The 25,749-nt window shown below is 32.1% G+C and overlaps 1 protein-coding gene and 1 long non-coding RNA gene across 2 annotated transcripts in view; both read right to left on the bottom strand.

Moving 5' to 3' along the window:
- LOC114340749 (probable peroxisomal acyl-coenzyme A oxidase 1) overlaps window positions 1–16,530 on the bottom strand; it is a 91,640-nt gene extending 75,110 nt beyond the window's left edge. The window contains exons 1-2 of the mRNA XM_050663595.1: window positions 16,417–16,530; window positions 16,003–16,166 (exon numbers count right to left, since the gene is read on the bottom strand). Coding sequence (XP_050519552.1) covers window positions 16,003–16,129 — 127 coding nt within the window. The 5' untranslated portion in view covers window positions 16,130–16,166; window positions 16,417–16,530. The remainder of the gene's footprint in view (window positions 1–16,002; window positions 16,167–16,416) is intronic.
- A 5,856-nt stretch (window positions 16,531–22,386) lies between these two features.
- Window positions 22,387–25,059, bottom strand: LOC126893464 (uncharacterized). Its single transcript, XR_007701188.1, has 3 exons — window positions 24,578–25,059; window positions 24,325–24,519; window positions 22,387–22,543 (listed from the first exon to the last, which is right to left on the bottom strand). It is a non-coding gene; the product is annotated as an uncharacterized LOC126893464 (long non-coding RNA).
- Window positions 25,060–25,749: the final 690 nt, after the last annotated feature.

Genomic DNA, 25,749 nt, shown 5'->3' with positions numbered 1-25,749 from the left:
CTTTTTTCCGTAAAATTAATAATAAAAAAGTTTTCCATATGGATACACTTACAGGGACATACTGTATAACTCAGACTTATACGACGGGCAACGTGACAACAGACCATCAGATCCCGTGATTTACAAAAAGTTGCCCTTCATAAATGGCTTAACCAACAATATAATCAAGCTGCTGAACGGAATTCCTAAAATCAAAATAGCGAAATACAATAGCATATCCAACTATAGCTTATTCTCGAAGCTTAAAGACCAGACACCGCTTCTAAATCAGAGTCATATCATCTATCAACTTTCTTGTCTCGAATGTGATGGGCAGTATATAGGACAAACATCGCAATGGTTGAAACAAAGAATAACGCAGCACAAAAGTGATTGTAAAACACACAAAAATACTTGTGCAGCAGCACACCATTCCATAACAACAGGACACCAATTTAATTTGTCAGATATCAAGATCTTAGATTCAGAAAACAATTATAAGAAAAGATTGTTTCTCGAGATGTACCATATAAACAGTAATAAACGTTCAATTAATTACAAATCAGACACAAGTAGATTAAGCGAAATTTACTGCAATGTTTTAAAATTCTAAAAATAGCAGAATATTAAACAGATGGCTCGATATTGGAACTTTTGACCCTTAACACATGTGAGAAAAGATACCTGACTCAGTGCCGCCCTCGACGTTCTCGTGAAACGACATGCATAGCTTTAAGTTAAATTGCTTTATATAACATACCTACAATTCGTAAGTTATATCATTGTAATATTATGTTTGTACCTAACTGTTAGTTAATTTTGTAGTTTGTTCCTGATGAAGATGAAAAATTAATAAATACTCATCGAAATATCGAATTCAACAGAATTAAATGCAGTTTCAATCTAAGCCACAGACCGCAATTCCCGATAACTTCAACACTGTTTTATAGTTTTATAGAATATATATATATATATATATATATATATATATATATATATATATATATTTCAAAAAACTTTTTTACTACATAGTGGTGTAAGGCGACAATACATTACATTATGTTACATTATAATACAATACAAAAACAACTTAATCTTAAATTTAACTAATAACTGCTATACATTTATATTATGTACAAATTTGACCCATTCCTTCTTATTTCTAGCCAGCGTCCTTGCTTCTATTCACGTTGTTCCCTTTTTCTCGATTATGTTGCCTAGTGTTCTATCCCAGGTTTGTCGTGGTCTACCTTTCTTCTTTCTTCTTTGCGTTTTTGCCTGCCAAATTTCTTTCACCGGTTTTGCCTGATTCATTCTCTGAAGATGACCCCACCAACTGAGTTGCCTTCTCTCTATAAATTCTAACGTTGACTCGATTTCCAAATCTTCTCTTATTTGAGTGTTTCGTAGTCTATCTCTTTTGGTAACTCCTCGAACTCGTCTAAGGTATTTCATTTCTACTGCCTGTATTTTACTCTTTTGTCGTTCTGTTAGTACCCATGAGTCGCAACCAAAGGTTAATACAGGTCTATATATTGACTTGAACACATTAATTTTTGTTTTTCGTGTTATTTCTTTTTTATTTATGAATTTATTGCTCATTGCATGGTATAGGTTCATTGTTTTTTGAATTCTATTATTAATTTCTGTTTCCTGTCTTCCGTTGTCTTCTAATTCTACTCCTAAGTACATATTGAAATGTTCGTGCTTGTTCTATATTTACTTCTTCTATTTTTATGTTTATCTTTTCTTCTTCTTCCTTTTCCCCCATGACCACAACTTTTGTTTTATTTTTATTAATTATTGTCATCCCATATTTTTTAGTGTTTCATTCCATATTTCTATATTTCTTTGTAGTTGTTTCTCATTTTCGGCCAATATGACGACGTCATCGGCGAATGCTGCTTCTGAAATGTCTACTCTTCTTAAATTTCTATAACCTACATGCATTTTTTTCACTTTTACTTTACATTCTTTAATTATCTCATCCATGTAAATTATAAACAGTGACTTAATCCTCCTCCTTGTCTCAGTCCCTCGTTCGTAGTAAATGGTTTTGATGTTCTGTTTTGGCTGATGATATAATTCACATTGTTGTTATAAATGTTCTTAATTACCCTTATCCTTGTGTTACTTATCTCATGTTACTTATCTTATGTTACTCTTCTCTAATATTTCCCATAATTTTTGCCCTGGTACCGTGTCAAAACCCTTTTCAAGATCTATGTAAGCCATATACATTTTTTTCTCCTGTTGCTGATATTTTTCTATTATTTGCTTGATTGTAAATATAAGATCCTGGGTGCTTCTGCCTTTTCTGAAGCCGCTTTGTGATTCCTCGAGTGTGCTGTCAATTTTTCCGATTATTCTTTTGTTCAGTATTTTTTCGTATATTTTCATGGCAGTGCTTAACAGTGTTATTCCTCTGTAATTGTTGCAATCTGTTCTATCGCCCTTTTTATAAATCGGCACTATCTGTGCCTTCTGCCAGTCCATCGGTATCTGTTCTTTTTTCCAAACTGCATTAAATATTTTTAATAATAGCTCTGTTGCATTTTGTCCCATTTTTTTGATCATTTCACTGGTTATTCTGTCATAGCCTGTTGATTTTCCGTTTTTCATTTCTGCAATAGCTTCTTGCAGTTCATTTATGGTTATAGGGTCTACATTGTCTACTTCTATTCTTGGGTTCGCTACATTGTTTTCTTCATGATAGCAGTGAGTTTGTAGCATCTCTTGGAAATATTCTCTCCATCTGTTCATTATTTCATTTTCTTCTGTAAGGATTTCGCCAGTTTTATTCTTTATGTTTTCTATTTCTTGAATTCTTTCTTTTTTCATTGATTTTAATACTCCATAGAACAGTTTTTGATTCTCTTTACTGTTTGTTTCCATATTTTCTCCAAATTCTGTCCATTTGTCCTTCTTTGCCTTTGTAACCAGTTCTTTTACTAGTATCCTGTTTTTTATATTCTTCACAGTTTTCTGGTGTTTTGTTTTGTAAGTATATTTTCCAAGCATGTTTCTTTCTTTTAACTTGTTGTTTTATTTCTTCATTCCACCATGCAGTTTGCTTTCTTTTATTGCTCTTTTTACTTGTTCCACATACTTCTGTCGCTGTATATAGTATTATCTCTTTGAAGTAGTTCTATAATTGTTCAACGTTTTGACCCTCTCTATTTTCTTTATTATTTTCTAGTTTTTGATTTATGATCATCTGGTACTTCTTAGTATTCTCTGTATTTCTCAACTTATATGACCTAATAGTTTCATATTCTTGCATTTTGTGATTGTTATTATTATCTGACATACAGTAGAACTCCAATTATCCGGACTCCAATTATCCGGATCGCCAATTATCCGGATCAGATTGAGAAAAAGAAAAAATCAAGTTTGTAAAAAAATAATTAATTTTACTGTGATTCAGTATTGTGTGTCAGGGAGTTTTTGTGCACACAAATACGTAAACGTAACGCATCTTTTTGACATATACGCTTGCGCATTAATGGTTGAACTCCCGTATCGCGATACGTATTACCTAAGGTTACGGGCTGGTACGTTAGGTTCATACGCATCCCTATCGAGCCGAAAGTCACCGAATGCACACGAGGATCTTGCCCGATTACCTACCAAATGAACATTTCATCAGCGTACTACCCGTTTATAAACATTTTAAGGTTATATTGGTTATTGGTTTAGTCTATTTGAGTAAAATTATTCTATGTTTGTAATTGGAAATTGGAACTTCATAATAGATTTAAAATTTTATTGTTTTTAAGTTGTCTATTAATAAAGCAAAACAAACAAATCTTGTATTAATTTAAGAAATACAGTGATCACCACAATTAATAACTAGATAAACAAATGACCTAGTTTCAGTAAAATTTTCAAATAAATATTACCACACTATTTACATTATACCTACTGGAATTCTGATGTAGGTATACAATAATTTACAACTAAAAAGTAGGTATAAACAAAAATCAGTGCCTATTTTACCACTAGGCCCATGAGGCCCCTGCCTCGGGCCCGCATTTTAATGGGGCCTGGAAAGATCACCAAAAGAATATTTTTATTGAAAAACAAACTAAATTTTCAAAATTATTTCATTTTACGAACAGGAAATGATAACAAATTTGGTTAGAGTTATATTCATAAACCATAAACCGTTCTTATCATAAAACTGCAATAACAGCATGTAGATTGCCTTGTGAGCATTTTAAAAATAAGCAAAATTTAAACACCCCTCCGAAGGATTAACAAGAGGTACGATTTACAAGAGGTATAGACACATTTTTGTCATAATATTTATTCAAAATGCACTTTTAAATTTAATATATACAGTGCGGTGGAATAAGTGTTGCCCCCCTGTTAACTTGTTTATTTTAAGAATATAAGCAAAACGCTCGGACAGGTCGATTTTTAAACTAACCACAGTATATTATAGCATCAACGTTTCGAACTTTACGCGATCCCTCTTCAGGTGACAGCCATAACTTTGATTTTTTTAAATGCTAAAGTACATCATGTGACACCTCATTTAACAGCTTTTGAAATACTGATTTCAAAAATGTATAATACTTTAATCCTTTTTGAGATCGTAGGCGCAAAATTTCGGTCGAACACTTTTTAAACGCATTTATTTTTTTCGAATGCTGAGAAAACTAATAAGTATTTTTGAAAAATTTAAACTCAGAATGAAAGATTATATTATTACCGAGGGCTGACAGTCCCTTAGAATAAACAAAAAGTTTCTTTTGAATGATATATTTGAAATTAAAAATCACACTAAATTTTCTCTTTTTTTCACCACTGTGACTTATTAAAATAAACATTATAGGAGTTCTCAGGGACTTTGGACCATCGAGAATACTGTAATATTTCATTCTGCGTTTAAATTTTTTTTAAAATATTTATTAGTTTTTTCAGGATTCGAAAAAAAATGATTGCATTTAGAAAGAATTCGACCGTAATTTTGCGCCTACGCTCTCAAACAGAATTAAAGTATTATACATTTTTCAAATCAGTATTTTAAGAGCTTTTAAATGAGGTGTCACATGATGTACTTTCCCATTTAAAAAAATCAAAGTTATGGCTGTCACCTGAAGAGGGATCGCGTAAAGTTCGAAACTTTGATGCTATAATATACTATGGTTAGTTTAAAAATCGACCTGTCCGAGCGTTTTGCTTATATTCTTAAAATAAACAAGTGAACAGGGGGGGCAACACTTATTCCACCGCACTGTAGGTAAGTATTAAAAATTTTATTAAATAAAAATTGCAATTTTAGAAATTTAAATTTTTGGTGCAACTATATTTCTATTCAATAATTAATACATTTAAAAAGTTATAATTTTATTACTATTTATATAAATTTTTGTTAGGGGCCCGAAAATTAAGTAGTGCCTCGGGCCTGATTGAAAGTAAAATAGGCTCTGACAAAAATAAAAACATTTTAATTTAAGGAAAAATAATATTTTTATATTTAAATAGAAGCAATTAAAACCATACAATTTCATCATTCATTTATCTTTTTTTACATTTTTATATTAATTGTATATTGTGTGAACATTGTTTTATTTTTTTGAATGTCAACGGAATTTAAAAATGACTACGATTTGCTTTACGTTACGTTAAGGCAGTTACAAAAACTACCTATTTTAACATTCATCCTCTACGACACGTTAGTTGCTTTACGTATACGGAGATGCGTACGTTACGTAGCAACAAAAACTCCCTAATATTATATGATGTAAACTTTGTCATTTACATATTGTTGTGTATACTATATTGTTTTTCATAATAAATACCGTATATATTCTCCATTGTGTTTTGCTGTAATGACGTTTCTTTCCCGGAAAGGCCTTTTTCGAGACAAATCCAATTATCCGGATTTTTGATTATCCGGATCGGGTCCGGTCCCAATTAATCCGGATAATTGGAGTTCTACTGTATTTTGTTTTATTTTCATTATCACTAAATAGTGGTCACTTCCTATTTCTGGACCCCTTCTAACTTTTATGTCCATTACGTTTTTCTTGTTATTTTTTTCTACTAACATGTAATCAATTATCCATTTTTCTTCTCTACTTTTAACTTCTCTTGTGTACTTGTGTATGTTTTTGTGTTCAAAAAATGTATTAGTTATTACTAAATTGTGCATCATACAGAAATCTAGCATTCTTGTACCATTGTTGTTTCGTGCTGTTTCTCCATATTTTCCTAATACAGTAGAACCCCGATAAGTCGGCCTCCGATAACCCGGAAGTCCGGCTAACCCGGACCGATTTTCATCAGACAAAACAAATATTTTTTCACTTTTACTGAGTTTTTACCAGGAAATAAACAGTACTGTATACAATTGTACATAATTTAGATGTACTGTGCATATGTATTTCATGTTTTTGCAATTATAATCGAGTTTATCTGTAAGTATACTGTTTTTTATTAATTTTTACCATATTCTTTGGCTAACCCGGATTTTCAATAACCCGGATCGGCCGCGGTCCCGACTAATCCGACTTATCGAGGTTCCACTGTACCTCTTTATATTCCTGGTTATTTGCTCCTACTCTGCTATTAAAGTCTCCTGCTAAATATATATCTCCTTTTGCTTGTTCCGTGACCAACGCTAATTCTTCCCAGAATTTATCCTTATTATAAGCCGAGTCGTCTTCGTTTGGACCATATACAATTATTATTGTTTTTAAATTCTTGCCTTTATCTTTCATTTCAACCGATAGTATTCTCTCTGACCAGGCTTTCCAATTACTTATTTGGTCTGTTAATCTGGTGTGCACTATGCATCCCACCCCTGCCGCTGCTCTCTTGTTTTCTTTTATTCCACTATATATTAAGACCAGTTATTGTTAGTATATATTTGATACGATTCATATGATTAAAATTTAAAAATTATTTGTACCCAGTACTTTAAAACTATTTGGCGTATCCTTATCATACTTGGCAGAAAGTGTAGGTACTGTACACCCTACTAAATTAAGATAAATTAACGTTTCCAGCTACTACCAGAGGCGTACGACAGGGGATAGTGGCTGGTTGACACTTCCCAAAATCTACGCCACTGACGAAATTGCTATTTTCGTGTAATTTTTTGACTTTGCAATACTTTTTATGTAAATGTTATACTATTCATTCGTAACGATAAAATGATTAGTTTTCGAGATATTTGAAATTAAAAATGAAGCGACACAATACGTTAATCAAAATAACCGTGTCGTTTCATTTTTAACTTCAAAGATCTCGAAAACTATTGACTTTATCGTTACGAATGAAGAGTATATTATTCTCATAGAAAATATTGGAGAATCTAAAAATTATGCTAAAATAGCAATATCAACAGTGGCGTAGAATGTGGGAAGGGTCAATCATTCGCTTTCCCCTGTGGTATGCCTCTGGTAGTAGACAGAAAAGTTTGTTTTACAATAATTTAATAGAGTGTACAGTACCTACACTTTCTGACAAGTACAACAAGGATATGTCAAATGGTTTTAAAGTACTGGGTACAAATTGTTTATAAATTACACACCCTGTAACTCATTAAGAAGCCACATATTATTTAAATTTTCGTTAAATTTTAATGATTCTAGAATCTACGACTCAGAGATTGGATATTCTTAATGAATCACCCTGTATACACCACCTCGAAAAATGGGTTACCTTATAATTTTTGAAAAAATTTCCTATTTTTATTGTAAATTTTGTCAAGCATAGGTAAAATTTTATTTGATGAGGAAATGTTTTAGAACAAAAAATATTTCAATAGAAAATTGATTGAAACTGATAAAACTGGAATGTACTAAGTTACAGCCTAGAACTATGTTGGCCAATGATTCATTACACTATCATAAATTATTGTGCTCCATATTATATCCATATATGGTAATGTCTATCCGACACCTGAAAGGGAAGGGGAGAAAGAAGAAAGGTAATGTTTAATGTCACAGTTAGACATAGATTGTGAGTTGTGACAGGCTCAGACCGGTATTCCAATTGTAGTGCTGAACAGGAGTACAAAATTGTGAAATTTGTTAGAATTTACACTGAAATGGATTTACAAGACTTGAAGAGGATTGTTCCCGCAATTATTGTAATTATTTTATTATTTAACAGTTTTAAAACTATTACTTTCTGTAATTTCTCCATTACTGGTGTGTGTTGTAATACTATTTTGAATTAGGCACCATCCTTTCCAGCAAGAGTTTATCTTCCTTATCCATTTGATCTACATTGAATAGTATTCATAAATTTTCCTTTTCTGGTATATTTAAGTCATTCATAAAATAGCCCGATCAAACAACACACAATTTTCCGAAAACCTCCAAAAAAATAAAGGAAGGATGAAAATTTGAGAATAGGTAGTTGAAATTGTCTATTATTTATTATATAAGAAAAAGTTTACGATTCTAGATCCCCTCCATTTTAAAAAAATTGGGAAATACGGGGTAAAAAGCATTCTAAGCTAAGTATTCTAAGCAACTTTTGTTCCACAGAGTTTTTTCACTAAGTCAATACTTTTCGTGTTATTTGAGAGTGAGTATGTTCATTTTTAACAAAAAAAAAAACATGTTTTTGGCCGGTTTTTCGCAAATAACTCAAAAAGTAAGTATCTTATCGAAAAAAATATTCTTAGCAAAAATATAGCTTATAAAAAAGTGAAAAAAATGGTGTATGCATAAAGTCTGTAGACCCAGTAGAAGCAGAGTTGTACCTAATGAAAAGTAGGTTCTTATTCGTCAAATTCCAAATCGAATATTTCAACGTGAAATAACTAAAAAACGGAGCAGTTTTCGGGGAAAACTCATTATAACTTTTTTGAAGTGTTTAAAAAAAGGTTTAATTTTGTTTTTCAAAAAAACTAAACATTAAAAGTGAGTTACGCTCAAAATATTGTTGCGCCCTTTTATTTTTCGGTAAAAGAATCGCGAAAATCACCCCCTAATTAGTATCCCAAATAAAATTAATCGTTACCGCTTCACAAATTACTTTACTTATGTATTTTTTATATGATGTATAAGTTTCATTGGTTCAATGTGCACATTTCTGAAAAAAATTGGCTTTAAAATAAACACTTCTTTTAAATTTTAAAAAAAATTCATTTTTTTTTTTCAAAATAACTTAAAAATTATTAATACCAAAAATCTCAAAGTGTAATAAAATGTACGTTTTGCTTTTCTGAATATTTTGGATTTTTTGTTTGCTTGTTAGACAAAAATTGGTTATGCTATGGCTGTTCAAAATTGGCATAAACTCGTGATTAGTTACTTGTTCAAGCCATTTTAACTACAGCCTTTTCAAAAATAAGCACTTTGAACCGATGAAACTTACCGATCATATAAAAAGAATATATAAGAAAAGTAACTTGTGAAGCTGTAACCATTAAATTTATTTGGGATGCTAATTAGGTGGTGATTTTGCGATTCTTTTTACCAAAAAATAAAATGGGCCAGCAATATTTTGAGCGTAACTCACTGACTTTTAGTGTTAGAAGTTTTTTTAAAAAACAAAAATAAACCTTTTTTTAAACACTTTAAAAAAGTTGTAACGAGTTTTCCCCGAAAAGTGCTCCGTTTTTTGGTTATTTCACGTTGAAATATTCGATTTGGAATTTGACGAAGAAGAACCTACTTTTCATTAGCTACAACTTTGCTTGTACCTGGTCTATAGATTTCATACTTATACCATTTTTTCACTTTTTTATAAGCTATATTTTTGCTAAGAATATTTTTTCGATAAAATGCTTACTTTGTGAGTTATTTGCCAAAAACCGTCCAAAATCATGTTTTTTTTTGTTAAAAATGAACATAATATTCACTCGCAAATAACTCGAAAAGTATTGACTTAGGGAAAAAACTCTATAGAACAAAAGTGGCTTAGAATTAGTCATTTTATGCATTTCCGGACTTATTTTGAATGTATACTTTTTACCCCCGAGAAGGGGATATAGAATTGTAAACATTTTCTTATATAATAATAGAAAATTTCAACTACCTATTCCCAAATTTCATCCTTCCTTTATTTTTTTTGGGGTCAGATTGTTCTTTGATCGGGCTAAAATTTAGGTATACACTCAGATTTAATGTTATTGTAAACAAATGTGTCATCATGTTTGCTTTATCTTGTAGCTACTCTCCATCTTGAAGGTGCCACTTCTAGATCGCACAAATTTACTTTTTATTCTAAATTTTGTTTGTTAGTTCATCATCATCCACCCCCAGCCCTTTGCGTCCACTGCTGGACATAGGCCTCCCTCATTTCTGTACATTGTGCTCTATTTTGAGCCCTTTGCATCTAATTTCTTGACATTTTCTTTAGATTGTCAGTCCAACGAGTAGGGGGTCTTCCTCTACTTCTTTTGTCTAATTTCGGCCTCAGAGATTACTTGACTTTAGTGGAGGCCGACATTTTGTTAGTTCACTATTTTCATTTACAGTAGAACCTCGATTATCCGTCAGGGCACCGGACCAAGGGTATGACGGATAATCGAAAAGACAGTTAACAGAACATTAAAAAAAAATTAAAAATTCATATTACAACTCTCAAATTTCATTTGAATGGTTTGTTTGACAATATAAGAGGGATTTGTATTCATACAATCGAATCAATTTAAAATATTCTGAAATCTTTGTTTGTTTCACTTCACATTTTGCGACAGCTGAATTTCTTAATCAGCATAAGATCATGCAATCCACTGTATTGGCTTCGTCTTGTTGAGAATACCACTCAATGAAATATTGCATATATCAATGATCAATTGTTAATATTCTCATTTTTTTTATTTAAGTTGGAGTTGTACGGTATTTTATGTTTTCATGACTTATAAATAAATATGTTTAGAGAGGCAGAGATAATTATTACCTTCTTACATTTTTTCGGGTTCTATATTCAAATGTACTCGAAATAAGTACCCGAGAAATTCGGGTAATTGTACACTGAGTACTTTTTTTTAGCAATGTACTCGGTACTCTGTACTCGTTCCTCAAATATGAAATGTACCCGGTACTCTGTACTTGAGTACAATTTATTAGTACCCGGCCCAGCTCTGGCCTGACATGAGTAAATGGACTACAATTATCCTATTATCTAATGATTATATCTGCCAGCATAATAGGACTTTTCAACTCTTCTTATTTGTTTCTGACTCCTGTCATATGTCATATAATCCATGTATAATATTAATACACGATATATGACAGATTACAAAACAAATGAGAAGGGCTGAATAGCCCTATGGATGAATGTACTAAGTTTAAAACTGCATCTTATTCTTATTAAGGGGTTATCCTAGTGTAAAAGTATGAAATTCATATACATTTTTTGGCAATTTCTAAAATAAAAAGTACTGTACCAAATTGTTTTGAAAATTTGCGTGAGCATTTATTATAAAAAGAAGTACATGTAAATAAATCTTCATAAAAAAAATTTTAAAAGTAAACGAATTATGCGCCATCTACTGATGCCGTGAAAATAAAAACATAGCTCTACTGCTGCAGTGATTGGGACTAATAGAGGTGCTGAAACATACAATTTCAAAGTGATTATTGAAAATTTCCTATCCTATACTATCAACTACGATTTTTGAAAAATAGTAAAATTTGGAAAAATGACGAAGTGTTGAATTTTTTTTTAAATTAGCTAAAACATTTTCAGTTTCAAAAACCGCCAAATTGACATTTTTTATCCGATCAAGAAACCTCTAGTTGATGATATAGAAAATATCTTATATTTCAATAATACCTCCGAAATTTTATGTTTCAGGATCTCTATTAGTCCCAATCACTGCAGCAGTGGAGCCATGTTTTTATTTTAATGGCGTCAGTAGATGGCATATAATGTATGATTCGTTTACTTTCCAATATTTTTTTATGAAGATTGTTTTACATGTACTTCTTTTTATAATAAATGCTCAGGCAAATTTTCAAAACAATTGGTACAGTACTTTTTATTTAAGAAATTCCCAAAAAAAGTATATGAATTTTGTACTTTTACATTAGGATAGCTCCTTAAGGTTATTGTTTGTCATAACTATAATAAACCGACAATGGCACTCTTCATCGATTTTAAGCAAGCTTTTGATAGAATAAACAGAAAAGAAATATATAAAGCATTAAAAAATCTAGAAGTTTTACCAACAATAATAAGAATGATAAAGCTTACACTTACGAAAACAGCAAATAAAGTAAAAATAAATAATAATCTAACAAAGGTAATCTAACTCATAAAATAATCTAACAAAAAAGGTAGTGGATCGACTAGAAAAGGTAGCTAGAGAAAAAGGACTCTATACGAACAAAACAAAAACTAAGTGCATAGAATGGGCAGACATGGAATTTGAAACAGGTAAACTTGAAACTTGAGGTGAAACTTGAACAGGTAGAGAGATTTGAATATTTAGGGACTTTATTTGTAGACTATGTTTAGGGGAGAAAATACAAAAAAGACTAATGTCAGGAAATCTTTGCATGTATGCACTGAACTCATAAGCAAAAATATAGCCAAAGCAGCTTAATTAAGAATATATAACACTGATAAGACCAATAGTTACGTACATCTCAGAAACCTGGACTATGACAAGAACTGAGCGATCAGTGTTACAAATATGGAAAAAAATACTTAGAATTATATTTCTGGGAAAAATGATAAACAGTCAGTGGACATGAAGAACAGACAAAGAGTTAGAAGAATTCTCGGAAGAATTATATAAGGTGACTAATAAATTGAGCCTGCTTGGCTTGAAGTGCTAATATAATGTTTGTTTTCTAGTTTTTGTAATTAAGTACAAGTGTTACAAAGGCTTAAGAAGACAGATGGCCTCAAAAATACCTAGAAAATTTAAATTGACTGTCTACAAAACACTAATAAGACCAGTGCTAGCATATGGTTCAGAAACTTGTGTCACTTACACAGAATGACCAACAACTGCTTAAACGATTGGAGCGAAAAATCCTAAGAATATATGGAGGGATAAAAGAACAAGGTTTGTGGCGCAGGCGTTACAACTTTGAGTTGTATAGAAGTTTTGGAGACCCGTGTTGAGCTGGCCCCCCCACTTGCAAAAATTAAAAAACCAATAGCCCTGATTTATGAGCTTTCATATTCCGCAAACTAAAAATTTTGAGCTCGTTCCACTTAGCAGGAATTTAATACTTTAGTGGGGGGGGGGGGGCTGAGTCAGCCTACTTAAAAATAGGAATATTGAATCGGTTTTTGCGGCAGAATTACGAGCTATTTATGAGCTCTTGAAATTATATAATTTCGATTTTTGAGCTCATCCCCTTCACCCCCAAACAACCCTTTAATTGATTTAACTTAAGAGAAAAATGCTGAGAAAACTTAAAATATATCGTATTGCGGATATAATTCCTATAGCTTATATACTCTAAGAATAAACTATTAAATCACGTGCATTTCGATTATTGAGCTACAACCCCTTCGCAAGAAAACCACCCTATCTTCCCGGCTTAAGAGAAAGTTGTACTTAAATGCATTAAATTAAATATTTGGTGACTACATATCATTTAATAATTTATAAGCTTCCAAATTACGCGCATTTAGATCAGTAAATTGCAATTTATTTTGTATAGTGCAGTCACTGAAGGTAAAAATCAACGATTACCTTCAATTTCGGTGAACCTTCATCGATTTTCACGAAAATTGGTCAGTGGTTAGAGGATACCTCAAGAAACAAAGGTGACATGGTACCACCTTGCGCCTTTACCCTGAGGGTGGATACCGCCCCTTCTCGGGGGTGAAAATTATTTTATAAAAAATAACTGCACAAATCTATAAAAGAACAAATTATAAGCAAAATTTATTACATAAAGTTATTAAAATAAGTCAATACTTTTTAAGTTATTAAAGATCAAAAATTTTAATTATTCGTGAAAAAATACATGTTTTGAAGCGGTTTTTCGTAAATCACTGAAAAACTGTAAGTTTTTACAAAAAAGTTAATAGTAGTTTAATTCATATAGCTTATATTCTAAGAATAAACTCTTAAATCACGCGCCTTTCGATTATTGAGCTACAACCCCTTCTCAAGAAAACCATCCCATATTCCCGGCTTAAGAGAGAGTTGTACTTAAAATAATTTAAATTAATTATTTGGCGACTAGATATCGTTTAATAATTTATGAGCTCGCAAAATATATGCATCTCAATTATTGAATTGCCAGTTTCTTTCTATAGTGCAGTCACTGAAGGTAAAAATCAACTATGACCTTCAATTTCGGTAAATCTCCATTCATTTTCACGAAAATTGGTGAGCGGATTTTGATGCTATCAACTTTTTCTGGAGCTCATTTTTGATAGGTATTTTTAAGTACTTTTACAAGTATTTAGTACCTAAGTGTTATAAAAATGCACCTCTTTCCCGTTATATAGGCTTGATTCCTTAGATTTGAACAGTCGCAGAAAAATATATACATTTAATTACCAATAACTTACTTTAAATTAACATTAAAGGGTTTTTCAAGTAAGCAATTTATTATATTTTTTATTAGCTTCAATTTTAGTGATGAAAACTTTTTTGTAAAAACTTACAGTTTTTGAGTTATTTATGAAAAATCGCTTTAAAGCATGCATTTTCTTTCACAAAAATTAAAATATTTGATCTTTAATAACTTAAAAAGTATTGACTTATTTTAATAACTTTATACAATAAATTTTGCTTTTAATTTGTTCTTTTATTGATTTGTGCAGTTATTTTTTATAAAATAATTTTCACCCCCGAGAAGGGGCGGTATCCACCCTTAGAGTAAAGGCGCAAGGTGGTACCATGTCACCTTTGTTTCTTGACGTATCCTCTAACCACTGACCAATTTTCGTGAAAATCGATGAAGGTTCACCGAAATTGAAGGTAATCGTTGATTTTTACCTTCAATGACTGCACTATACAAAATAAATTGCATTTACTGATCTAAATGCGCGTAATTTGGAAGCTTATAAATTATTAAATGATATGTAGTCGCCAAATAATTAATTTAATGCATTTTAAGTACAACTTTCTCTTAAGCCGGGATGATTGGGTGGTTTTCTTGCGAAGGGGTTGTAGCTCAATAATCGAAATGCACGTGATTTAATAGTTTATTCTTAGAGTATATAAGCTATAGGAATTATATCCGCAATACGATATATTTTAAGTTTTCTCAGCATTTTTCTCTTAAGTTAAATCAATTAAAGGGTTGTTTGGGGGTGAAGGGGATGAGCTCAAAAATCGAAACTATATAATTTCAAGAGCTCATAAATAGCTCGTAATTCTGCCGCAAAAACCGATTCAATATTCCTATTTTTAAGTAGGCTGACTCAGCCCCCCCCCCCCCCCCACTAAAGTATTAAATTCCTGTTCAGTGGAACGAGCTCAAAATTTTTAGTTTGCGGAATATGAAAGCTCATAAATAGCTCGTAAATCAGGGCTATTTGTTTTTTGATTTTTGCAAGTGGGGGGGCCAGCTCAACACAGGTGTTTTGGAGAACCTGACGTTGTAAAATTCATTAAGGTAACACGCCCTAGATGGATGGGGCATGTAATCAGGTGAGAGGAAGATGCCATAGTCAGAAAAGTTTTTGACCGAAGAGAACCGATGGGACAACTAACAATAGCAAGACCGAGACTTAGGTACCAAGACAACCTAGAAAATGATTTGAAATCTATTGGAATTAGAGCATGGAGAAGAGTTGCCAGAGACAGGGGCGAATGGAGGAGTGATCTGAAGAAGGCTTTGGCTCATAAAGAGCTGTAAGGCCATTGATGATGATGAATTAAGTACAAACTTTTTAAATGTGTAATTGTCTTTTTCTCTATTTCTTTTCTGGCTCCTATGGTACATTTTCACTATTGATATGATTGTTGAAAAACCAGTTTTACCTTTGAATGTACAACCAAAAGTCAAAGTACAGTTATATATGGTCAATTAAGGTCTCCAGACAACTTAAATTCAAAAAATTCAATGTAAGGCTTAATATGTAGTGACATACAGGGGAAAACTATTTAAATTTTCCACTTACCCCTACTTTTCCTTTCATTTGTTTTCTCCACTCCTCCATCAATTAAATGTGTTAGCTCCAAAGTATTAAAACTACATTTGCTCCTTTCCTTTACAAGATCAGGATTGATTTTGTTTTTGTGAGACATCTTTATAAACTTGTTTCTTACTGGACAATATCCACAACTAAAATTTACTATATTACTTATTACTAGGCGATATCACAATAATTACTGTTTCACTTTTATTCAAAATTTATAAATATAATTTAAAGTTATGTGGTTATATGCGTGTCATCTCCCACTTTCTAATATTTACTGTCTTCGTCGTACTCAGTGATATCAAAGTCAGGTATTGTTTACATATGGGCTAGCTTAATTAATCAAGAATGGAATGGAGTAAAGTCCAAAATAGTAAAAAATTACCATACTCTTACTTTTTATTTATCTTTACTCATAGGATAAAATATTGAGATAGAAGAATTTCTTAAAATGTACTTTTTAATCATCCATCATCCATAGATAGGGCTTTTCATCGATTGTCATTTGTTTCGAGCTTCTGTCATGTGTCACATGACATCACATAATATTAATATATCTACGTCATACGTCTTTGGTTTGTATGCCAATAACGTATGACGTAGTTATATTAATATTATGTGACACATGACAGAAGCTCGAAACAAATGATGAAAAGCCCTATACTTGACGCACAGGTCACAGAACATGAAAAAAATAGTTGCCTCACTTGCCTGTTTCCTCGAGCCCCGCAGTCAGCAGTGTTGCCGATGTCACAGTATAAAGAGGGACAGTAAAACCGCATGCGAAAGTGGGGCAAAAGCGACTGCCAATATTGCGCGGTCGCCATGCGCGACTAAAGATTTTACTTCCAATTTTTCGGAGAGTGGTTCTACTCATCTACTGTCCCTCTTTATACTGTGCCGATGTCACCATATGAAATAAATTATGTTAAGCCGCTGCTAAATTATCACATTTTGCAAAATTATGAAAAAATTTTTCTTCGTAGTTTCTAAAGGTAATAAAAATACATTAAGAAAAAAGTTACTTTATTCAACTTAACTTGTTAATTCAAAAAACATGTATTTAACAAAATATAATATGTAATATGTAACTACATTTGGTACGCTTTATAATAAAATCTCCTCATCCTGAGATGAAGATAAAGATATAGTTCATGGGATTAAAATAACTTAACATTTTTTTATCTGTTTGAAAGGAGTAACATTCTTTTACTATTTCACTTGTGAACATTAATCCATTTACTGTTTGGGTAGGTACATAATTTATTTCTTATTTTAGTTTTTATTAAATTGACCTTAGAAAATATTCGCTCATAGGCAGGGGTGTCATGGTGCGGGAACGCGCGGGAACGCCGTTCCGGCACTGGTTAAGAAAAGAAAAAAAATAGAGAATTTAGCTTTTGTAAACATAAATTAGCAGTGCGTTCCGGCATTGCGTTCCGGCACTGCTAATTTTGCCATGCCACCACTGCTCATAGGTTGCATTTGTAAGTGGACAAATAATCAGCATCATCATCTTTGGCTTTTACAACCCTTCGAGAGTCTTTGCTGCGTTTACTATCGCCTTCCATTGGTCCCGATCTTGTTCTACTATTAGAAATTAGAACTGTTCCATCTTAATCCAGGTCTTCTCTGACTATGCATCTTCCGTCTTCCCACCTTTTTCTAGGCCGTCCTGCCGGTCTTCTACCGTCTGGTCTTTCCCAAAACACATTGTTAATCAGTCAGTCTGTCGTCATCACTGCATACCACGTACGTGGTCTGCCCATCTTAGTCTATTATAGAACGGAATCATCCATGTTATACAACAAAATGTTAAATTTTATAGAATAGAATTTATTAACTCCAAACCATAATGAACCAACACGGATTTAGACCAAAAAAGTCGACACTCACGGCTGCATGCAGCTTGTTTGAGCGTGTTAATTTATGATGAATTAGATAGTAGAAACCACGTGGCAGGACCATTTTTTGATCTATCACGAGCTTTGGACTGCTTAGACATAACATTTATTCGCAATAAATTATAGACTACAGGCCCATGTCAAAAATGGATGGGTCATAATATGAACCACGAGGTGACGTATATAGGACGATATAAGAGCATAAGATAATAAGATTCAGCACTATGCCGTCACTTGTAAGCAGTCCAACTGAGTGCTGGTGAGAATTCAAAAGTGCAGGTAGAGTGGGTACATTTTGCTCATAATATATTTTTGTACGGCATTTTTACCATCGATAGATCCATGAAAAATATTAAGAAAGCGCCCAGTGCCGTAAAAAAATGGTGAGCCACAAAGTTGGTAATTTTTTTTATTTTCTGACAATTTCCAGGGTAAATTTGGTCATTTCATTCTGTACGGCATCAATGTCATACTGTTTCAATACAACTTCTAATCCATTATTCCGCAACGCCGTACAAAAATCATGCGACAAAGTACGGTGATTTGAAAAAGTACGGCTTCGGTTCCAAAACATTATCTAGCACTCAAAAGTACTATTAAAAATAATGCCAATGCCGTCAAAAAAGTATTGTTCATTTGAATGTATATTAATAATTATGTTAATTTCATGGTATACTTGATTTATAAAGCTAAAAAATCATTTGACTCTGTACGGCAACTTTCTTTTTAACATGATATTGTAAAATAAAATTGTTATATAGTATTGCCGTTTAAAAGAAACTGTTCTAAAAAAATTATAGAGAAATACAAAAACAGAATTTTTTTAAAATTATTGCAAAAGTTTAAATATTCATTCATAGATTAATAAAATATAGCAATTTTCTACATTTTTATCCTTTGTTTTAAATAGTATTAAGATAAATAAATTAGGAAAAAATGATGCTGTAGGGTAAAGGATCCGAATATGAGACCCTTTTTTTAAAACTCTTGGTAATCGTACAGTTTATGGATTCAAGAAGTGTTAAATTAAATACATGTCAGATAATTATGCTATTATAGTGCAACAGGTTCAAAATTAATTTTAAACTAACACTTTTTTAACAATAAATTAAGTTATTCAAAATGTCAAAATTCCCAATTTAAAAAAAGGTGTCTTAATATGAGACCATGTGGTATCCTAATATGAGACACCACGTTATACATGTTAAAAAGGTGATACAAATTATTTTAACACATTGTTCTGAATATAAACTGTATTGCATGCTGTAGACATGATTCTATTGTTCTGAAGCTGTTTGTTTCTGGTATATTATGCAATTTACTATTTTATTGGAAAATAAGCCACAATTTAAGTTAAAAATAGAAATTGGAAGTATAAACGTCAATAAATTTGCTTTTTAACTTAAATTGTGGCTTATTTCCCAATAAAAAAGTAAAAATATATGATGCTATACTCAAAACACTACAGTACCCTATCTCATATTAGGCACACTTGAGGGTCTCATATTAGGAGCAACCACGTGTGAACTTTTTAGTCCATATCTTAAGTTTAGGATTGGTTTTTACGCCACTATAATTGCGTGTTTCTGTAACCAATTTAAGTAGCTATCAACTAATTACTAAGGTGATTTTTTCTCTCTCACCTTAAAAATAAAAATTCAGTTTGAGCTACACCGATTAAAAAACTTTTGACTCGCAAAAAACTTAAAAACTTCACTGACTGGTAATACTAAATCACAGACCCTCGATTTGTTCACAGTCTACTAGAAACACTACCATAGCTAAGTTTTTACCCCAGTCACCAGGCTGCAGCACTTACAAGACTCTAGAGACAGGGGTCTCATATTAGGAACGGGTCTCATAATAGGATCCTTAACCCTACATTTTAATGCTGTACAATAATATCTTTTAGGCTGATGAAAATGACGCTGCCATTTTAAAGGTGTAGTACTTTAGGGTCATTTGATACTGTACGGTATTAACACATTTTTGAAGAGAACAATTATTGATAATATGATAAAATCATTATGACGTCTAACTGAAGTTAAAGGGTGTGTAGGTATATAATAAGAATTGAAACTGTAAATCCCAGTATCAACAGTTTTGTAAACTTTTTGGTTTAATATTTAATATATACTTCAAACATTATTGATACATGTATATAATTGATTTGTTTCATTGTAATGATGTGAATAAATAAAACAACTATTTTTTAGAAAAATTACTACTAGAAAACGACTACTTAGCACACAGTACAGTATTATAGGCACAAGAATCTACAGGTCGAGCAAGTCTCGTAAATTTCACGATTGCGAGCCACGCTTCACGCAACCGTGTTTGCGTACTTGTGTTTCGAGTTGCGTGGTCGTGCAGAGTTATATTTACCAATTCGCGCAATCGTACTTGAGACGCTGTGTCAGGTGAGGTGTTTGAAAATTTGTGTAACTTGATTGCTTGATTCTGTGGTGTGAAGGTGGTTAAACTTTTGTTTTATTTTTTTTTGTTTTGTTTGTTTTTGTTGTTGCGAATATATCGCAGAAAGTTTTTAGATGAAGTAATTGTATGATGAAGATAACACAGAAAATACAAGAGGGCAGCATACTTTGCAAAACAACTGTTACAATTTGAAATCAACAATTTGTTAAGTTGTTGTCTTGCAGAGGAATATTTATAATCAATGCTTGCAGGTAAAAAAAGTGACTTTTTAAAAAATTATATCTTGGAAACTAAAAATTATTTTTATTTATAATTGAAACATGTAAAAGTATAGTACTCTCAAAAAAATTTCAGCCAAAAATATTCATTTTTGTAGAGTTGACTGCAATTTTTCGACAACAGCCCTTTTTTGCCGTGAGCAGCATAACAAGTCCAGTCTCATCTGAAATCAAAGTTTCTTGTAGTTTATGCCTCTGGCTAGTGAATCAACAAAGGATTTTTTATTAGATGAGGTCATTTTTGTTTTATAAAAAAAACTACTTTAAAAATGAGAAAAATTGGGGTCAAAAATGTGTTTAAACTTATGTAAAATCTTCAAATTTCATTTTTTTTTTAATTCCTTCGTTCATATTCTAGCCAGAGGTATAAACTACAAGAAACTTTTTGATTTCAGATGAGACTGGACTTAGTTATGCTGCCAACGCAAAAAAACTTAAACTCTACAAAAATGAATATTTTTGGCTGAAACTTTTTTTGAGACTACCTTAAGTACTATACTTTTACATGTTCCAATTATAAATAAAAATAAATTTTAGTTTTCGAGATATAATTTTTTTAAAAAGTCACTTTTTTTACCCACAAGACCCCTTAAAAAAATGCTTGGAAGAATATGTTTGATGGCCAAGATGCATACATATATTTAGAAGGAAAGTTCCTGATTTCTGTAGTATAATACATAATACCGAAGAGGAAGTAGCCCTAAGCGCCGGACTCCACTTGCGATTTGTAGTTGTGAAGATTGAACACATTCTTTCAAATAGAAGTCAATCCATGATTATTTAGTCACAAATGGATTGACTTGTATTTGAAACAATGTGTTCAATCTTCCTGATTACAAATCGCAAGTGGAGTGCGGCGGTAATAACACCAAAATATTCCATATAGGTCCATAGAAGGTACACAGACATTGAAAAATTCCTGGAATATCCCCGAAAACATGTTCCCTGAGAACATCCCAGGAAAATCCTGTGTCAGCATTTTAAACATTACCTGAATGTCTTATTGGAACATTCCATGAATGTCCACGAATGTTCTCTGGACATTCAAAATATATTTTGTAGACATTCCCTGGATATACCAGAAATACAGTGATGAGCGCTCTAATAACCGGCAAAATAGCACAAAAGATGTATTAAGTAGTGAGATAAAAAGACATGAAACTAGTCGAGCTGGGAAATTTAGCGATATTAACTTATACATTTAGATTGTATTGATTGTGTACCACCTTCAGACGTATCAGACGAGTTTGGAAACTACCACTGTCACAGTGACAGTTTTAGTTGACATACTCCTCCGATATGTGTAAAGGTGGGATCAATATAACGTAAATTTAAAGGTTAATTTCGCTAAATTTCCCAGCTCGACTAGTTTCATTTCTTTTTATCTCACAACTAAATATTTTGCCGGTTATTAGGGCACTCATCACTGTACATCCTTGCTGATGTGACAATACCTCCTATCTGTTTTTTCATGAGTTTTGTATGAGAGATGGAAAAACATGTTTTAAGGTCACCTCCTGTGTTCATATGTAAGTTTTGACTTGTTTTGTAGTTCATAGATAGTTTAATTTACTACAAAACAAGTCAAAAAATATCATATGAAAACAGGAGGTGACCCTAAGACAAGTTTTTAGTCTCTCTTACAAAACTCATGAAAAAACAGATAGGATGTATTATTACATCACTGACGATATGTGGCCATACCAAATAATACATCCTTGATAAATATAAACATTTTTATTGAACAAAATCTTTTCATACATTTTTTTAATGCAATTTACTGATATTCCTAAATATTTCAAAAAAATGTGTCACATTTGCTTTGTAAACCTTTCTTTTGCCTTTCGTAGCCACATATTCCGTTTCCTTCCTGGTTTTTTTGTAGACCACTTCTCTCAGCTGATTCTAAAAAAAATAAAATAAATGGTAATTTTTCTATCCTTTACAATTAACAATCAGAAGAAATATTATTTACAGATAATGATATGTATAATAATAATAGGTTTGTTCTAGCATCAGTTTGAAACCATCAGCGAATAGTGGACCAGCGCGAGTAGAGGGGATCGCACTGGTGACTGTATTATGTTCTTTTACTGACCAACTGTTTGCTGATGGTTTTTGACTAGTTTGACCGTTTGCTAGAACAAACCTAATAATAATGAATATTTTGTATTTTGACAATGACATCTGATGTGGAAGTCAAAACATTAATAAAATTATTTTTTCAAGTTAACTTTCACATGCGCATCTTAAAATTTAATACTTATATCATAAATAACTATTAAAACTATCTTAAGAGGAAACAGTATAGATCAACAGGTAGCGAAAATGTGTTCCAAGATTGCGGCTGTAATTTTGAATATTTTTTCAAGATATTTGGCACACATATTCGTAATATAATAAAGAATGGCGGTACAGAGCCCAATTTGAAAAATATATTAATATGTGGAAATTACTCTGTAATTAAATACAATATAAAAAAAAACGAGCTTGTACCGCCATTAAGAAGAACAAAAAAATACACTTTTTTCAAATACAACTTTTTTATCCGATTTTGTGTTATTTTGGAACTACTAAAATTTTTTATTTCATTAGTAGTTCCAAAATTACACAAAATCTAGGCATCGGATAAAAAAGTTTATTTGAAGAAAGTGTATTTTTTTGTTCTTCTTAATGGCGGTACAGGCTCATTTTTTAAATATTGTATAATTACAGAGTAATTTCCACATATTAATATATTTTTCAAATTGGGCTCTGTACCGCCATTCTTTATTATTTTACGAATATGTGTGCCAAATGCCTCGAAAAAATATTCAAAATTACAGTGACAATCTTGGAACACGTTTTGGCTACCTGTTTATCGCTACTGTATTACCTTAAAACATTGCAATTTGCTAAACCAGTATATTTTACTCTACTACTACTCTACTAGCTACCTCATTTTCCACTGTTTCTAAAGACTTGTTTACATGGGTAGAGTTTTGAGGAGAGTAGAGTAGTGGTAGTACTCTACCAAAAATGGCTTGATACCATTCACGTGAGGAGAGTACAAGTATAGTACTGATGCTAGTATAGTGAAACCGATTTTTGTATTTTTAAACACTCTTGATTATAAGTGCACCTTAAATTCTTAATTTTTTGCTTAAGCTTGTTTACTCCAAAGCCCCCTTTGCCATTCTTTCGACGATTTCATCCTCCGCAGCTTGCTGCAAACTTTTATTTCTGTAGTATACACTACCTAAATTCCATAAACACTGGTATTCCCCGTATTATAGCTCTACAAGTTTTAAAGTTTCATCTTCGGTGAACTTCATTTTCACTATTTACACAAAACACAATTCCAGCCAGAATGACAGCGCCCCCATGTACTCTCCTACCTACTCTATTCTGCCATAATTGAGCGTGTTCCATGGGTAGAGTGTGCAGCTGAGTAGACATTTTGGCAGTAGTGGTGGTCATAGAGTAGTTACTTTGCCATAGGTTGCTAGTCACTCTACTTTAACTCCAACTATACACTCTACCAGCTATTCTACTGTGCTGAGCATTTTTACAGGTAGAGTTACTCTACTCTATCAAGTACTTGCATCATTACTCTACCCGTGTAAACAAGTCTTAAATCTACTGAATGAAAATCTACTTAATCTTAATCTACTCTTAATGAAAAATGTCTAAAATCATTTACCCACCTAGTATTATTGTAGAATTTAAGACAGTCCAGTGCCTTATAAATAATTTCAATATGAATATTTTTCCCTTTAATTCTCCTTTGATACCACTCCATTTTAGATTTTGGGGAACTTATTTCATTGTGTTTATAGACCATATTTATTGAAGGAACCCAATCTGGAGATTGTTATTATCTATTAAGTCGGCTGGTTTTCCTATAAGATTAAAATGTTAACATCTTCAAAAATCGTTACTGTTGTAATTGTAACTTACCAGATATAAAATGATTACAGCAGACAGGACAGGAAAATTTTCATTTCGCTAGTAAAACCTGTACATTGTATTGCATTTAACCATTGTTGTCTCTCAGATACCTTATTTAGTTCAGTTTAAAAGTGAACTTTATCTTGACTTTATCACATTTCACACTTCAAAACACAACACCAATGAAGCATATTATCTTTCTAAATTAATACTTCCAGAGAAAATGTTAAATTAATCTTTGTACAACACAAAATTACAAAGAAATACAACTAAAATTATCTAAAACTCATTAAGAACAGATAGAATAAGATTTATCTTTTACACCCAGTAGCCATATTGACATATTGATTTAATTTTGAAAACGATTATATTTAAATTTGGTAAATATAACTCCGTACGACCACGCAACTTGAAACACAAGTACGCAAACACGGTTGCGTGAAGCGTGGCTCGCAATCGTGAAATTTACGAGACTTGCTCGACCTGTAGATTCTTGTATTATAGGCAGGTGTAGATAATATGCCTACAAATGCTAAACGTCGTAACAGAACGTTGCTCGTTAAGCGATATATAATGTAAATTATATTTATTTAATAGAACGAGCTGCACAAAATAGTGGCCTTAAAATCAACCAGAACAAAACAAAATATATGGAGGTAAGTAAAAACACAGAAATAAGGCAGCCACAAAAAAAGGTAACAATAGGAGAATACAACATTGAGGGGGTAAAAAACTTTACATACTTGGGATCCCCAGTCACATCTGATAATAACGTAGCAGATGAAGTGAAGAGGCGAATATTTATTGCCAATAAAAGTTACCATGGCTTAATTCGGCAACTAAGATCAGACAACGTCGCAAGGAAAACAAAATGCCAAATATACAAAACCTTAATAAGACCGGTACTCACATACGGCTCAGAAACCTGGACACTCACTAAAAGAGAGGAAACATTGCTAGCCACCTTTGAAAGAAAAATCTTGTGACACATATATAAGGGCACAAAAGAAAATGGAATTTGGCGAAGAAGGTACAACTTTGAACTATACGAAATATACCAGGATCCGGATATCATAACATTCATTAAAATAGGACGGCTGCGTTGGATGGGACATGTAGAAAGAATGGAAGAAGGCGAAATACCAAACAAAATATTCAAACAGATGCCAGTAGGAAAAAGA

Source organism: Diabrotica virgifera, chromosome 10, assembly GCF_917563875.1.
Source record: "Diabrotica virgifera virgifera chromosome 10, PGI_DIABVI_V3a".
Lineage (NCBI taxonomy): Eukaryota > Metazoa > Arthropoda > Insecta > Coleoptera > Chrysomelidae > Diabrotica > Diabrotica virgifera.
Note: the sequence above shows the minus strand (reverse complement) of the source record. Positions and strands in the feature narration are given on the sequence as shown.